This window comes from Archocentrus centrarchus, chromosome 15 (genome assembly GCF_007364275.1).
Source record: "Archocentrus centrarchus isolate MPI-CPG fArcCen1 chromosome 15, fArcCen1, whole genome shotgun sequence".
NCBI classification, from domain to species: domain Eukaryota; kingdom Metazoa; phylum Chordata; class Actinopteri; order Cichliformes; family Cichlidae; genus Archocentrus; species Archocentrus centrarchus.
In genome coordinates, this window is record NC_044360.1 from 11,844,594 (window position 1) to 11,860,164 (window position 15,571).

Here is a 15,571-nt window from a genome sequence, read left to right on the forward strand (position 1 = left end):
CTATTGTGAAAAGAATCCAAAAGCAACTGTGACTATTTATGTTAACCCCCTAAAATAGACTGTAGTGCAACAAATTCAGCAAGAATCCAACATTTCATCTAATTCGTATGATTTGCCTCATATGGTACACATTTCTGCTTCAGTTTGCCTCAAGATATGGAATGAGAAATAGGGACGATGTACTAAGAAGTTGCTTCTCTGCTCAGGCCAGATCAGTCTTCTTTTTTTTTTCTTTTTCTTTTTTTTTGGTATAATTTCCAATTTTGGCCCTTAGTAGGAAAAAAACAATAAATAAACAAGTATTGCCAAATGACCTTGAGTAGTAGCCAGACATTGCTACAGTGGATCTCGTGTGCATAGATGTGTAAACAGTGAATTTCTTCAGCCTCATTTGCATATCTGCATATGCCATTCTTTGCCTCTGTATATTGTACATTATCAGTACTAAACACTAGAGCAGTCAGTGACTCATCAAACCTTCTGTGATGCAAAAGTGGAGACCTAATCATGCACACACACAGACACTCACTGGACACAGAAAGAGGTCTGGCCCCAGCGATTTTGCCTAACCACTTTTTAACAATGCAGCATGACTTGGCACATGCTGGGCAGCTTCTCCCGCCTGTGACTGCTGGGATTGGTGTGCTTATTGTGAGCTCTCCACTGCACATCACCTCTGATTTGTGTGTGCAATGCAGGCTTTTTAAAGTGGTTTCCTTTATAGTGAGCATAGACACACACAAAGATCTCTGGGGACAGCAACACCTGCCTGCAGTTTCATATCCTGTAAACCCCATGGAACAGAAAGACAGGAGTGCTTGTTGTGTTTTGTTACGCTTTAGATCAGGAGCAAAGAAAGAAACCTGCTTTGAAACCCTTTGGAATGAAGCCTGAGAATATATACTGCATGTGCAGAGGTTCAAAGTGCAGTTTGTCTAATCAAAATAATGATTAAATTTTTTCGATAGCACCACATAAGGCAGCAACTCTCTAAAGTATTATTCTTTCTCTCCTTTTGTTTGTGTTTTTGCATCTCCACCCATCTCACATTCTCATACCATCTTTTCTCCCCCATCAGATATCCGGGGTTTGCAAACCTTTATGGACCAGGCGTCTCGGCTGGGTCTAGATGTTTCCTTGCAGAGGGTGGACCGCAACGTTAGTCGGGTATTTACTGACCTCTTCAACACAATGCGCACTGAGGAACTCAACCGGTACCGGGACACGTTACGGAGGGCCGTGTTGCTCATGAGCCCTCGAGGTGCACAGGTGTTCGTCCACCAGGTAGGCTATGCTGCTGAGACTGAAACATAATGATCCACGAACAGAAATGCATTCCCTGGCACCCCTAATCTGGAGCAAATGAAAAATAATATGCTAGTAGTATATGTTGTTTTGATCACAGTGAAGGTGAACGTGCAAGGCGTAGGGAGCATAGGAACTTTGTTCACCCAATTATGTGATGTATTTGTAATGTTATAGGAAATATATTCATCTGCCGGATGAACTTAAAGTGTCAGAGATGGGTGTGGTCCAAGTGCTCTTGATGGTTGTGACTGTGGGTATTCCATTAAAAGATGGTCTTAAGTTAGGACTTTAAAGGCTAGAAAAGAAAACTATTCTGTATCCTGTTACAAGACCGAAAGCATAACAAGCATTTCTACAATAAAGTTGTTCCTTAATGCCAGTGAAGAGAGTTTTATTTATTGAAAAGATCAATGGCACTGTACTTAGAACTTCAGGGAAAGTTCAGATAAAATAAGCTGTGTGTAGCCACGGGTGATTCTCCCCTCGCTCTGCTCATTCTGGGTCATTCTATCCTAATTTGGAAGCGGTTATTAACACCTCCTCTTTGCTCCTTCTACATCATGTTTGCTTATTATAGTAGTTAGGATCAGGTGGATGTACAGAATAGAAGGCAATACATCTACTCTCTGTTTGAGCAGACATCTTTTCCTCTTTCATCTCACCTTGCTAAGGCTAAGGTTCTTTAGTTAATTAGCTGCCCTTTCCTCAAATCAGTTTGAAAAAGATGAACTGCTGCATAAAAATATAAACAATTTTTTTCTGTGTTCTTTCTGCTAAAGGGTGCCTAAAGTGAAAGGTTTCCTTTAATTATTTGCTAAGATTTTTGTCAAACTGTGTTGAAACATTATGTAATTTATTGCATTTGCATGTTTGAAGAAGAGGCTTGTGTGGCACTGGTGACACCGGAGACTGTGAAGAAATATGGCAACATAAAACTGAGCTGAATGGGTTGTTCTGGCTGACAAACACATCGAAGTCTGACACTCAATCTTCTGCTCTTCTGGCAAGGACAGATACATGCTGATGAAGATTTTTTTTTTTCCAAAAGATTCCAAACTCAGTTGAAAAAGTTTGACCTCAAAGTGGACAAAAGAGAATGGGCTGTTGAAAGACAGTTATAGATAAAGTAATTATGCCAGTTACGCAATAGCAAAATCCCAAACTACATTTTCTTTGTGTTGATATTAGTTGTAAATTTTTGCCAGATGTTTGCTTCATACATTTGACCTTCTTCAGTCCAGAACTTACTAGTAAATATTTGGGATAGCCAAGACATATTTTGCAAGTTTAGAGGTTCAGCAGTGATTAAGGAAAGTATATATCTTTGAGTTTTAGAGGTACCAAACATCAGTTCATATAATTTTAGCTTACATGTTGCATATTTCTTTGTTGAAAAACAACTTCAAAGAGAAATGAAAACAGACCATGTTGGCTTTACAAAAGCAAAAACAAAAATGTGTCCATATTTGTCTTTTTATTGCCTTTGTAGATCAATTGCATTTAAAGCTTGCTGGAGACATGTTATGGTATTTGTGCTTGTAATGCAATCCTGTGCATAACACTTTGAAACCTTAAACAACATATCACATGCATTTATTGTGTCTATATACTTGTGAGTCTCAAAAAGGTTTTACCCTCAAAGGGTTTTAGTTCGCCTCTGCTTATCCTCAATCCTCTGCGCTGACTCATTTAATCTTTCTATCAATTGTGAGCAAATACCATAGGAAAAAGCCTTAACCTCCTGTAAGTCAAAACCCTCACTTGCATTCTGATTAGCTTCTTGTCAGTGCTCTACAATTAATCTAAAAGTGAAGCACTTACAGACAAATGAATTAGTGCACAGTTTGCGAATACACCAAGGCTTTCAAGTTTCATTAATGACATACGGCTTTGATTTTTTTGCTTCTTCTTTTTTCCTGTGCTGCAGTGAATTCTGTTTTAGTATACAGGTACACAGTCTGGTGCAGACGTCTTTTCTTCACAAAAGATTTAATCTAGAGAACTGTTTCCCTTATCATCCCTTATACAATTAGCATAAGGCATCTGTCAGGTATCTTGGGGACTAAGAAATAAGCACAGCTTCACAATTGGCACGCCCTCCAGGTGCTCCTGTGAATGTTAATGTAAGTGTTGGAGATTTGTAAATTCATCAAAGCTTCATTAATACCTTGGTAATGACTGTCATTGTGTCCACGCCTCACCAAAGATACTGGGGCAGAAAATGCAAATATGCAAATATCTCAATGGAAAATATGATGCCTTGCGGCGCTGAGAACTCATGAGCTGACGGATCAAAAAAATTGTAGGTACCAATGTAATGTAAATGTTAACAAATGTGTTTGATAACTCACTGAAACTGATGATATTAGTTGTCTCAATGATTTGTTTAAGGTGTGACAAAATGTGTTATCGTAGCCTAGAAGGACACGCTGAATAATTACTTAGAGATGCAAAACAACATTAAGACACATAATGACCTCAAAGAGGAGCGAAAAGCTGCAGACTTCCCCCCACCTCCCCACCCCTCCACCCCTCCAAATGCAGGAAAAATCAAGATGACTACAACCACACAGAATATGTCTGTGTAGGTTCTCAGGCATCCAGGTCATAGTAGTCTCTGGAGCTTGAAAAGGGGGCGACTGGATTCCTTTTGTTTCTTGAAGATGTGTCACCTTTCATCCGATTTCAGATGAGAGGTGAAACAAAAAGAAGTCCAGTTGCCTTTTTTTCAAGCCCCACAGAGACAACCAACAGAGAAACTAAATGACTTAAGAAAAGCCAAAGATGACTACAAAGAGATGCAAACTATCTACCATGAAGTCTATTACAGTTATACAGCAATGCATAGCAACCACAGTCAGACTATGAACAGACCCAAGTGGACTACAAAGAGAAACAAAAGAACTAAAGAAAAACCCAGGATGACTACAAAGAGATGCATGATTTCCCCATAGATTGGAAAAGGATGACAAAAGACTCCAGACAAGTGCAAAGAAGCATCAAGAGGCAGAAAACTCTCACAAAGAGGCAAAAACAGAACAAATGCAAGGGATGGCATAGTCAATAAAAACAAAGGCATAAAATATCCACAGTGGGCAGTAGAAGGAGTAGGGTTAAAGGGGTATGAGTCTCAACCACCCCCACCCCTCACTGGCCCTTTCCCCTTTTCTTTTAACAACTGTAAAAGAAATGGTGTCCCCATATAAGTCATCAGAGATCATACCTGGTCAAGCAGAAATCTTATTTCTTCACATGAATTACCCAAAACACTGTGCAACAGTAATGCTAGTGAAACTTAAACCTGTTATCAACCATGAAAAAAACACATTGCATTTGCACAATAATTGGGAACCAAACCCAACATGACTTCACTAATAATAACCCTCTCAACATTAACAACTTGAACATGAACATTAGCACTCTTAAAGGTCTTTGCTTTCCCAAAAGAATAAGGCCTGATTTAGACACATGCAGTGAAACTTTGTAGAGTCTATCATGTGACCCATGTAAGTCGCCAACATCTTTGCTGGTTACATCATCGGTTGCGTCTTAGAGTTTTAGAGGTGTTTGTGCTTATGTCTTTGCTATGGTGTTTCCTGCTGAAGCATAAATCCCCAGTAACTGTCCATAGTCCAAGAGAATTTCCCCCTTCAGTTTGCTATAGTACATTACCTGAATCTCTTTCTTTTTTCTTCACTTTCTTGATAAAGTGGATAAAGTCTGTTGTGCCATTGCATCGGCATTGTATCGACAGCAAACACGAAACGCAACTTTTAAATCAGAGCACCCCAGGTATAAGGACATTTATGGAGGGTTGTGAATGACCTTGGCCCTTTAAGGTAGTATAAAAAACCCTTTGCGAGGAACCAGGGAGTTCCTTGCAAAGGAACTCCCTGGTTCCTTTGCGAACCTTTGCAATCTTCAACACAACTTTAAGATTTGATAAAGAAATAAAGTTAAAACTAGGGTTTTTTTTCAACTTAGGGTACTTATAAAGGTGAAGCTGTTCCTCTCAAGTGATTTTTGAAAAGGTTAGTCATGCATTTATTTCATCTCGACTTGACTACTGTAACAGGCTTTATTCAGGTGTCAGTCTGTCACCGCTTGGCGGACTGCAGCTCGGCTCTTAACTGGCACACTTAAGCAAGAGCACACATCCCTCATATTGGCTTCCTTGCATTCACTGCCAGTCGGATTTAGAATTTATTTTAAGATTTTATTACTTGTTTTGAAGTCTCTGGCCCTTCCTTATCTTTCAGATCTTTAATGTTGCACACTCCCACCATAGATCTGCCCCTGGAGGGAGGAACGGGGTATTGTTATTTCACCCACTGATAGATGGAGGAAGGTGATGTTTTCGGTCTGGTTTGTCTGTCTGTTGGTAGGATAACTCAGAAAATTACAAATGGAATGAAAATTGAATGAAAATTTCTGGAGTTGTTGGGGGTGGTACAAGGAACAATTGATTACATTTTGGTGTGCATCCGGATAACAATCTGAATCCAGGATTTTTTTTTAAAGGATTCCTTACCACTGTGAGACAGGGACAATATTCACATATTTGCATCTAACCCTATGAAGATAAGTCAGAATCCTCTTAAAAGAATTAGGGTGCAACATGACCATAAGTTCCGTCATATAGCAAGGTTTGTGCATGATTGAAGGAGGATTCCAGATCTAATGATCCAGATTGCTAAAAAATATTTATGGATGTGTATAACAAAATTGGGTAATATCTATTGCAGCGCAGTATCAGGACATCGGGAAAATTTGTGCTTTGGTTGTCTGTTAACAATATTACAGCAAAGCTACCTGTCTGATTCATACCAAATTTGCATGAAAGATTGCTAGTGACCCCTAGATCACCTGATTAAATAATTGGGTCAAGATAAAAAAAAAACTAAATAAATAAATCCCCCAAAATTGGGGAAAAAACATCCATACATTTAGCCCTCTGGAGTTGATGGACACGCAGACGTGTCCAAATGACATTGACGGCAGGATGCAGCCTCAGTGAGTTTTCTTTTCAACATGTGTCAACTACGTACCAGTTTATAAACTGTGTTGATACAACAATAAAACCAGAGTAATGATCTATGAATTATGCCACGCTTTTGTGCATTTGGTGTAAGAAGAAACTGTAAAAATGGGATATTCTCTAGCAGAATATGCTTGTGTAGCACTTCTGTCACTGTAAAACAGATATATAAGCTACTAGCCCAGTTCTAGGCTCATAGGAGCTGTGGAGCAAAGCACAGTGAAAAGATTACAAAACATTCACCACCACTGTTAACTAGGTCGTAATTAACTTTCTTTAACTCAGAATTGTTTCAGTCAAATCAAGGTTGTTTCTTTAAAGCTTTTTAATTCTTAGTTTAGATTTCATCTAAACTTTATTTTCAGTTCCCAGAATCCATTTATTTTCAGAATCTATTTATTTCCAGACCGGTCTGTCCCATACAGGGTTAATAAACTCAATTAAGTAGCATGAGCTAATTTAGCTTATGGTCACTACTGAGTATGAGCAGGTGCCCACCAACAAAAAAAAAAAAAAATGAAGTCCTCTGTTCATTAAAATGTTTTGGTTTAATGGAAACCCTGGGACTCAGAAGCACTAAGCTTTTTGAATTATTGAAAACTTCAAAAAATGTACTGAGATATCAATTCTAATGAATGTGACCTTCGCCTTTTTTGTCCCAGACTCAGCATTACAGAAGTGCATAATTAGGGTCGGCCCCTCATATGTAATCCTTTCTTGTTTTGTCATTAGTCATCAGAATAATGCAAAACTTTGGCCCTGTTTTTTTTTTTTTTTTTGGCATGGAAAATCAACTAAGCTCATCAAAATTGATGAAAAATATAGTGAAATTCAGGTTTCTATGGAAACCAGTGTTGGGTAACACTCGTTTACAGTAACACCTGATTTTTAAATGTTTGTATATACTCAGATATTGGGTGGTGCGACTTATACTCCGGAGCGACTTATAGTCTGTAAAATACGGTACATGGATCGTAAGTACGAAACAAAGGCCCTGATTCTTTATAAAAGTACTTTCTACCATTAAAAACTGCCTTTATTCGCACTATACCTTTTAAATCCACCGTGTGACATTTCATTAGCTTATGAGCACTGAGATATTGATAAAACCGGTGGAATTGGCACTTTTTTTCAGCGACTGAATCAAACTTTCATAACTGGTAGTGAAACTGATTGTACTACACAAGATCGTACTAGGTGAAATGGGAAATCTTAAAGCTATGACTTCCCCATTTTGCCGTGGTCAAAATTCTTGCCGCGACAGTGGCGCCCTTTGCAAATTCACGGATACCTTGTATGAGCAATCAAATGTTATTGAAATCATCTTTTGGTGTATTGACCCTTTAATTTAGAGTCCCTCGCCATCCGATGTCCTGTATATGCATGTCGTCTGCAGCCACCACACAAAAAGAGGAGGGAAAGAAAGGAGTCCAGGCACTGTCCAACAGAAAGTTCTCCTGGCCTGCACAACAGGCCATGCAGAAAACAACACAAGAATGACCATAATGAAACAAAATAAACAGTTTCTGCATCTTTGAGGGAAAAAAAAAGCATCAGGGCTGTGATGTGCCCTTCTGTCTTGTGATGGAGAGGAACTGTTTTTATGATCAATAATTTATGCCATGATCACTACTTTAACATGGGAAACTCAATTTGACTCAGCTGAAAAAAGACACATCATCTTCATTTGTTGTAGTAAGAAGCAAATCACTATTGTCCATGGACATGTAACTGTCATGGTCCTGAGTATTTTGTGTTTGTTGTTTTAATTAATGTCAAGTTCTTGTCTTTGTTTCCACTTCCTGTCTTATTTTGGTAGTGTCTTGTTTCTTGTGCAGTGTGTTTAGTTTTTCTTCCTGTGTCTCCCTCCCAGGTGTTCCTCATCCCCTCGTTACCTAGTGTATATATTGTCTGCGTTCCAGTCAGTGTTATGAATAACATAAACTTGTTGTTTTGTTGTAGTTGTTTTTTTTTTATTGCCCTCTGGCTATACACAGCCTAATGACAGCCGGTTAAACTGTAAATAAAATGAAATTACAACATTTAAGATCATAATACAAATAAACACAAATTTAGAACCTTTCACTATAAACCGTTTGAATAACTCACATTTAAGGTTGTGCTAGATTAATCACTTATAACTCTGAGATTCAAATTCAGCATTTAAACACTTTACAATCTCTAACATTACATTTTCCAGGTTGATAAACTGTCAAGACGCTTAGCTTTATACTCTAAACAAATGCAACAACACATCAGATTACACATTATGAGGATCTTACAGATCTAAACACAAAATTAAACCGAATTTGTGCATCTCACAGATATTCTGATTGAATACAGCGACATATCTCCTTTGAAAACCCATGCGGGAAAACGTATTTCACTTTTATGCAAAACAACTATAGTTTACATCTTCAAAACAACACAACGTCCGTTTACACAATTAAACAAATGTTTGACAATAATCAGATCAACTTACCACGTTGGGGCAATGTTATTTGGATAGTTAAGTGACAGGTTTAATCTTTGTCTGCTTTGTTTTTTTCTGTTTGGCTCTCTGTAGCTGAAAAGGCTATCGTGTCTCTTTCTTCCTTGCACGTCAGACAGCCCAAAAAATGTAAACAATGATTGGAGCCCTCTAGTGGAAGGGAGTGATACCAACATCCCGGCCCCGATGACCTCAACAGATGGTCATCCAAGTAAAATTGGTGAACGACTATGTAATAATACAGTAATACATGCACTTTAGAGCAATAACTGTTAATCTTGAACACACGGCTAACAACTATTGTAACAGTCTCATGGAAAACACAAGCTGAAAGTCTGTAGAGCTTACTTGTCCATATTCCTTTCCAGCAAACATAGTTTGTGGATGGGGCGAGTATAAATACCTGTTTGTGTCTTTACTTGTACTGAACGTACCAGTCCATCAGCTCCAACATTGACATCAATGACCAATCCAAGGGGCCACTGACTGCGAGGTGTTGATTCATGCAGAACTAGTACAAGATCACCTACTTGATAATTTCTGGAATGGTGGGTCCACTTCTGCCTCTGCTGTAGACTAGGCAAATACTCCTTTGTCCATCGAGTCCAGAAAATGTCCGCCAAGTACTGGACCTGGCGCCAGCGTCGACGGTACAGATCCTGCTTCACAAAGTGACCAGGGGGTAGAGAACACTCAGGTCTTAACAGAAGCAAATCGTTAGGAGTCAGAGGCTGACCATCTCTTGGGTCCTCTGACAGCTTTGTTAGTGGTCGTCCATTGACAATTTTTTCAATGATGCAGAAGAGTGTCATTAATCCTTCATCATCCAGAGTCTGTTGTCCTGTAAGGCCCATGAGGATTGAACGCACTGTTCGGATCTGCCTCTCCCATACACCTCCCATGTGTGAGGCTGCTGGGGGGTTGAACTTCCATTGTGTTTCTCTTTGGAGCAGATGTTCTTCAATCTTTTGTTGATTCCATTCATCCAGCGCTTTCTGTAGTTCACTGCGGGCACCAACGAAATTTGATCCGTTGTCCGAGCGCATCAATTGAGGTGTTCCCCGACGAGCCATGAAACGCTGAAGAGCATTTATAAAGGAATCTGTGTCCAAACTGTGCGCTACCTCCAAATGAATGGCTCTGGTTGTTAGGCAAGTGAACAGGCAACCATACCTCTTCACCTCACCGCGTCCCCTTCTGATGTTAATGGGACCGAAGTAATCGACTCCAACACTGGTGAAAGGTGGTTGACTTGGAGTCACACGATCGGCTGGTAGGTCGGCCATGTACTGCGTACTGATTGGAGCTCTGTGCCTTTTGCATGGTATGCACCGTGCTAGGACTCGTTTCACTGTGATGCGTCCTCTGACAATCCAGAAGGATTGCCTAATCTCAGAGAGGACCCTCTCAGCACCTGAATGACCTGTGAGTTTGTGGAAGTGCCATATGATGAGTTCACTGACATGATGCTTCTGTGGCAAGATCACTGGGTGTTTTGCTGCTTCAGGTATTGGAGCATTGGTGAGTCTGCCTCCAACTCGAAGTAGTCCATCACTGAGGCGTACTGGTGCTAACTTCCTCAAGTTATTAACCCTCAGTGGCTTGGTGATCTGGGAGCGTTGAACATAGTCAATGATGGAAATCTCCGCCCGCTTCAGATCATTAAGCGTTACAGGTGCACATAGTTTAGTTTTCATCTTCTTCAAAAGAATGTCTTTTGCCCGTAAGATCAATGCAATAGCTCGCTTGAGTTTGTACCAGGAGGAATACTTGTGGAAGAAACAATCAACTGCTGAATGAGTGGTGACTTTAGATGAGATTGTATATGTCTGACTTGATTTCTTTACCTCAGCTTCTGAAGGTAAGCCACCTAGTTCCGGCTGGAGAGGCCAAAACTCTTCTCTCTGCCAAAGGAAAGCAGGACCTTTGTGCCAGCGCTCATTGCTTGCAAGTTCTTCAGCTGAAAATCCTCTAGAAACATCATCTGCAGGGTTGTGCTCTGTGCAGACGTACTTCCATTGCGAGGCTGCTGAAACTTCACGGATCTGTGAGATTCTATTTGCGACAAAGGTTTGATATCTTTTATCTTCATTTCTGATGTAATGCAGCACAATGGTGCTATCAGTCCAGAAGACGGAGTCCAGTAGGGGTAGCTCAAAGCTTTGGTGGATTTTCAGGTCAAGCTGCACTGCTACCACCGCCGCCGCCAGTTCTAGTCTTGGGATAGTGGTTGTTTTGACTGGAGCCAGCCTGTTCCTGGACATGATGATGTTACAGTATATGTTATTATGGCAAACGAGCCTGAGATAGGAGACGGCACCGTATCCCAACTCAGACGCATCGCTGAAGTGATGGAGCTGCATGGTGACTGAAGGTACAGTATAGACTGTTGGTCTGAGGCATCGAGGAATTTGTAGCTTGCAAAGTCTTGGCAGGTCATCCAACCACCGGCCCCATTGCTCAGCAATCTTACTTGGAATGGTTTCGTCCCAGCCTAGCTTCATGCGACACAGTGACTGGAATAGTGCCTTTCCTCGTAAAATGAATGGGCCAGCTAAACCCAGGGGGTCATAGACCGAGCTTATTGTGCTTAACATGCCTCTTTTGGTGCTGGGTTTGCCCTTAACATTCACACTGAATGTGAGGCAATCATTTTTTATGTCCCATAACACACCCAGAGCTCTCTCCATTGGTGGATCTTGATCCAGGTCCAATGACGGTGAGCGCTTTGCATGTTCCTGCTCTGGGATGGACTTCAGGACCTCTGCAGAATTGCTTGTCCATTTGGTCAAGTGAAAGCCTCCTTGCTTGAGTAGGTTGGTCAGCTGCGCTGCTAGATGGATGGCTTGTTGAGGTGAGTCAGAAGATTTCAGACAATCATCCACGTAGAAGTTTCTTTCAACAGTGGAGATGGTGTCTGCATCATACAGATGTGCATGGTCAGATGCACATTTTCTTAAGGCAAAACTTGCTGCACTTGGAGACCACACTCCGCCAAAGAGGTGAGATGTCATACGGTAGGTAACTACCTCATTCCTTTGATCATGGTCTTTCCACCACAGGAATCGCAGAATGTCTCTGTGGTCTGGTGTTACATAAATCTGGTTAAACATGCCTTCGATATCTGCCATCATAGCAATAGGACCTTGTCTGAATCGAATTAACACAGTTATTAATTTGTTTGTTAAGTCTGGTCCTTGATGAACAACATCATTGAGCGATACTCCATCGTACTTAGCTGCACAGTCAAAGACGACCCGTACCTTTTCTGGCTTGCGAGGATGAATCACTGGATGATGCGGGAGGTACCATACCTTGCCATCATTGCGGTCAGGAAACGAAGCAGGGACTGCTTCCGCATAGCCATTGTTGATGGTTGACTTCATTGCCTCTACATACTTCATTTGCAAGTCTGCATTTTTTGTCAGTCTACGTTCCAGGAGTTGCAGTCTGTGTGCTGCTAAGTTGACATTGTTTGGTAGCGCCACAGCTTCGTTCTTAAAAGGTATGTCTAAGATGTAGTGTGAGCCATCTTTAGAGACTGAATTCTCCCACTGCTTAATCACCTTCTGGTCGTTGATTGATAGGCTGTCCTTTTGGGTGGGGTCATCAAGCTTCCAAAACCTCTCCACCTGCATTTGCAGACTGTGAACTGACTTGAGGAAATAGGCCTTGACATTCTTTCCGCCTTCTTTGTAATCAATTGGTCCATTTATGGCCCAACCAAGCACTGTCCTTGTAGCATATGGATCATTATCTCCACCTACACGATATTCTTCAGCTCTGAGAAGGCGTGGGGCATCCTGTCCAATGACGAGGTGCACATCATCAGAGTTAACACTGGGAATAGGAATGCCTGCTAAGTGATCCCATCTGGCAACCTCATCAGGTGTGGCAAGGCAGCTGAGACCTATGTTTAACTTTCTTAGGGTTCTCACACCATTGAGTGTATACATGTTGCCATCATGTAGAGAGTCTATCTCAAGATTCACACATCGAGTAAATATGCCTTCTTGGCTGCCTCCTACTGTGTCAAGATCCAGCCTTGCAGGTTTGCCTTTGACCTTGAGTTTCTTTGTAAGTTCTTCTGACACTAAACTTGTGTTGGCTCCAGGATCAAGCAATGCATATGTGACAGAACTGATGTTGCTAGCTTTGCCTCTAACAACCACAGGAACAATAGGTAAGCAAACTTTACCATTTCCAGCACCAGCAAATCCACAAGTGACGTTAGGTGATTGGGTAGATTGTGTTTGTTGAGTTGTTTTATTGTCACCCGTGGCATTCTGACTTGCTGCTGTATTTTGCTTGTTAGTGTGGTTTGGGTGTAGCCATTTGTTATGTTTCTGTCCACAGCCAGGTACGTTGCATACCCAATTGCGTGTGCATACCTCAGCACTATGACCCATCATGAAACAGTTTTGGCACAGGTGCTTCTCCTGAACAAACATGAGGCGTTCTGGCACAGTCAGTGATCGGAAAGCTGGGCACTGGTTCAGGAAGTGGAGCTCTGAACACTTTAGACATTTTGAATTAACTGGCCGTTTGGTGGGTGTAAACTTGTTCTCTTGAACTGCAGCTGCCTTAACATTTGCAGAGTAGTTTGGCCGAGGTTTCTTTGAGCTTTTGGTGGATAACATAACATTGCTTGGTTTCTCCTGCTTCTTGTAACTCACTATGCCACCAAAGACTGGGTCAGATCTCTTCTCAGCCTCTGTCTCAACAAAGTTGACAACGTCCTCAAGTTTAGGTAGACGTCCCCCCTTAGTGATATCGTAGTTTACATTTAACCATTTGGACCTGAGATCTGGTGGTAGTTTACTGATGATTTCAACCAATGTGCGGCGACCACTGAGCTCTTCCTCACATTTCATAGCAGAAAGTGTATCTTTGCAGCCTCTCAGTTGGTCCGCAAAATCTCTGAGTTGCACATTGTCTCTTATCTCTTTAAAGTTCAAAACCTTCTCAACCCAAGCCTGGGAGATGGTATGAGGATTTCCAAATCTTGTTTTTAGTCGCTCGAGTGCTTCCTTGAAGCCTGCACTGGGATCGGGATTGTATAAGCAGTGACTAACAGCATCTTGAGCTTTTCCTTCAGTGTACTGGTGTAGACGAGTTAACTTCTCTTCTGCAGCAACAGACTCTTTGTCCACCATTGTGGTGAAAAGCCTCATGAACTTCCAGTACTGAAGGGGGTCACCATCGAACTTTATCATGTTAGTTGGTGGGAGCCTCAGGGAGTCCACTTGGGCCTGATACTGCTGCCTTGATAATTCAAGCAGGTGTGAGATTGAATCTTCTGATATTGGTGACAGTGATGGTCGTGTTGTTGATGGGCTCTTGCCAGCCTTAGGTGTAGAATATAGATCTGTTGTTACAGCTTGTATCTTTTGTTGATTGTGTAATATCTGTGCATCTAGCTCGGCCTTGTGATGCATTCGCTGGAGTTCCAGTTCAAACTCCTCTTTGTTGCGCCGAAGCAATAGCTCAAAGTTTTCTTGTTCTTTCTTTCGTAAGGCACGTAGGTTTTCTAGCTCAGCTGACATGGGGTTGTCATCATCCGTGTCATCTGGAGGAGTTTGATTTATGATGTCCAATTCACCAGCAATTAGCTGATCATCAACTTCACCAGGAGTGTAAACTTCTTGCAGCCAGGCTAAAGCATTGTGGCGCACATCATGAACACTCATCAAGATGACCTTCTCATAGGCTTCCGACTCTTCTTTGTCAATATCATCAGTGAGCCTATCATGATAAAGTCTGTGTGTTTCCTGGAGTCGAGTGACAGCTAGGTCAAGGCTCTCCAGTACTGCCTTCAACTCTTCAGGCTCATTTTCTCTTATCTTTATATTTGCAGCTGTAATCATTTTAGTTATGGCTGCTTTGGCTTGTCCTCGCCTTCTCCTCAGTGTCGCGAGGTCTGCTTCTCCCTCAGACTCTTCTTTGTTGGACATGTTGCCGTCGTGTTTAACTTTATGTTACGAATAACATAAACTTGTTGTTTTGTTGTAGTTGTTTTTTTTTTATTGCCCTCTGGCTATACACAGCCTAATGACAGCCGGTTAAACTGTAAATAAAATGAAATTACAACATTTAAGATCATAATACAAATAAACACAAATTTAGAACCTTTCACTATAAACCGTTTGAATAACTCACATTTAAGGTTGTGCTAGATTAATCACTTATAACTCTGAGATTCAAATTCAGCATTTAAACACTTTACAATCTCTAACATTACATTTTCCAGGTTGATAAACTGTCAAGACGCTTAGCTTTATACTCTAAACAAATGCAACAACACATCAGATTACACATTATGAGGATCTTACAGATCTAAACACAAAATTAAACCGAATTTGTGCATCTCACAGATATTCTGATTGAATACAGCGACATATCTCCTTTAAAAAAACCCATGCGGGAAAACGTATTTCACTTTTATGCAAAACAACTATAGTTTACATCTTCAAAACAACACAACGTCCGTTTACACAATTAAACAAATGTTTGACAATAATCAGATCAACTTACCACGTTGGGGAAATGTTATTTGGATAGTTAAGTGACAGGTTTAATCTTTGTCTGCTTTGTTTTTTTCTGTTTGGCTCTCTGTAGCTGAAAAGGCTATCGTGTCTCTTTCTTCCTTGCACGTCAGACAGCCCAAAAAATGTAAACAATGATTGGAGCCCTCTAGTGGAAGGGAGTGATACCAACAGTCAGTTCTTTGTTGT

At 40.9% G+C, this 15,571-nt stretch overlaps 1 protein-coding gene across 1 annotated transcript in view; it reads left to right on the forward strand.

The window, feature by feature from the left end:
* Positions 1–15,571, forward strand: part of grid1a (glutamate receptor, ionotropic, delta 1a) — a 275,638-nt gene that overhangs the window by 186,141 nt on the left and 73,926 nt on the right. The window contains exon 4 of the mRNA XM_030748669.1: positions 1,079–1,284. Coding sequence (XP_030604529.1) covers positions 1,079–1,284 — 206 coding nt within the window. The remainder of the gene's footprint in view (positions 1–1,078; positions 1,285–15,571) is intronic.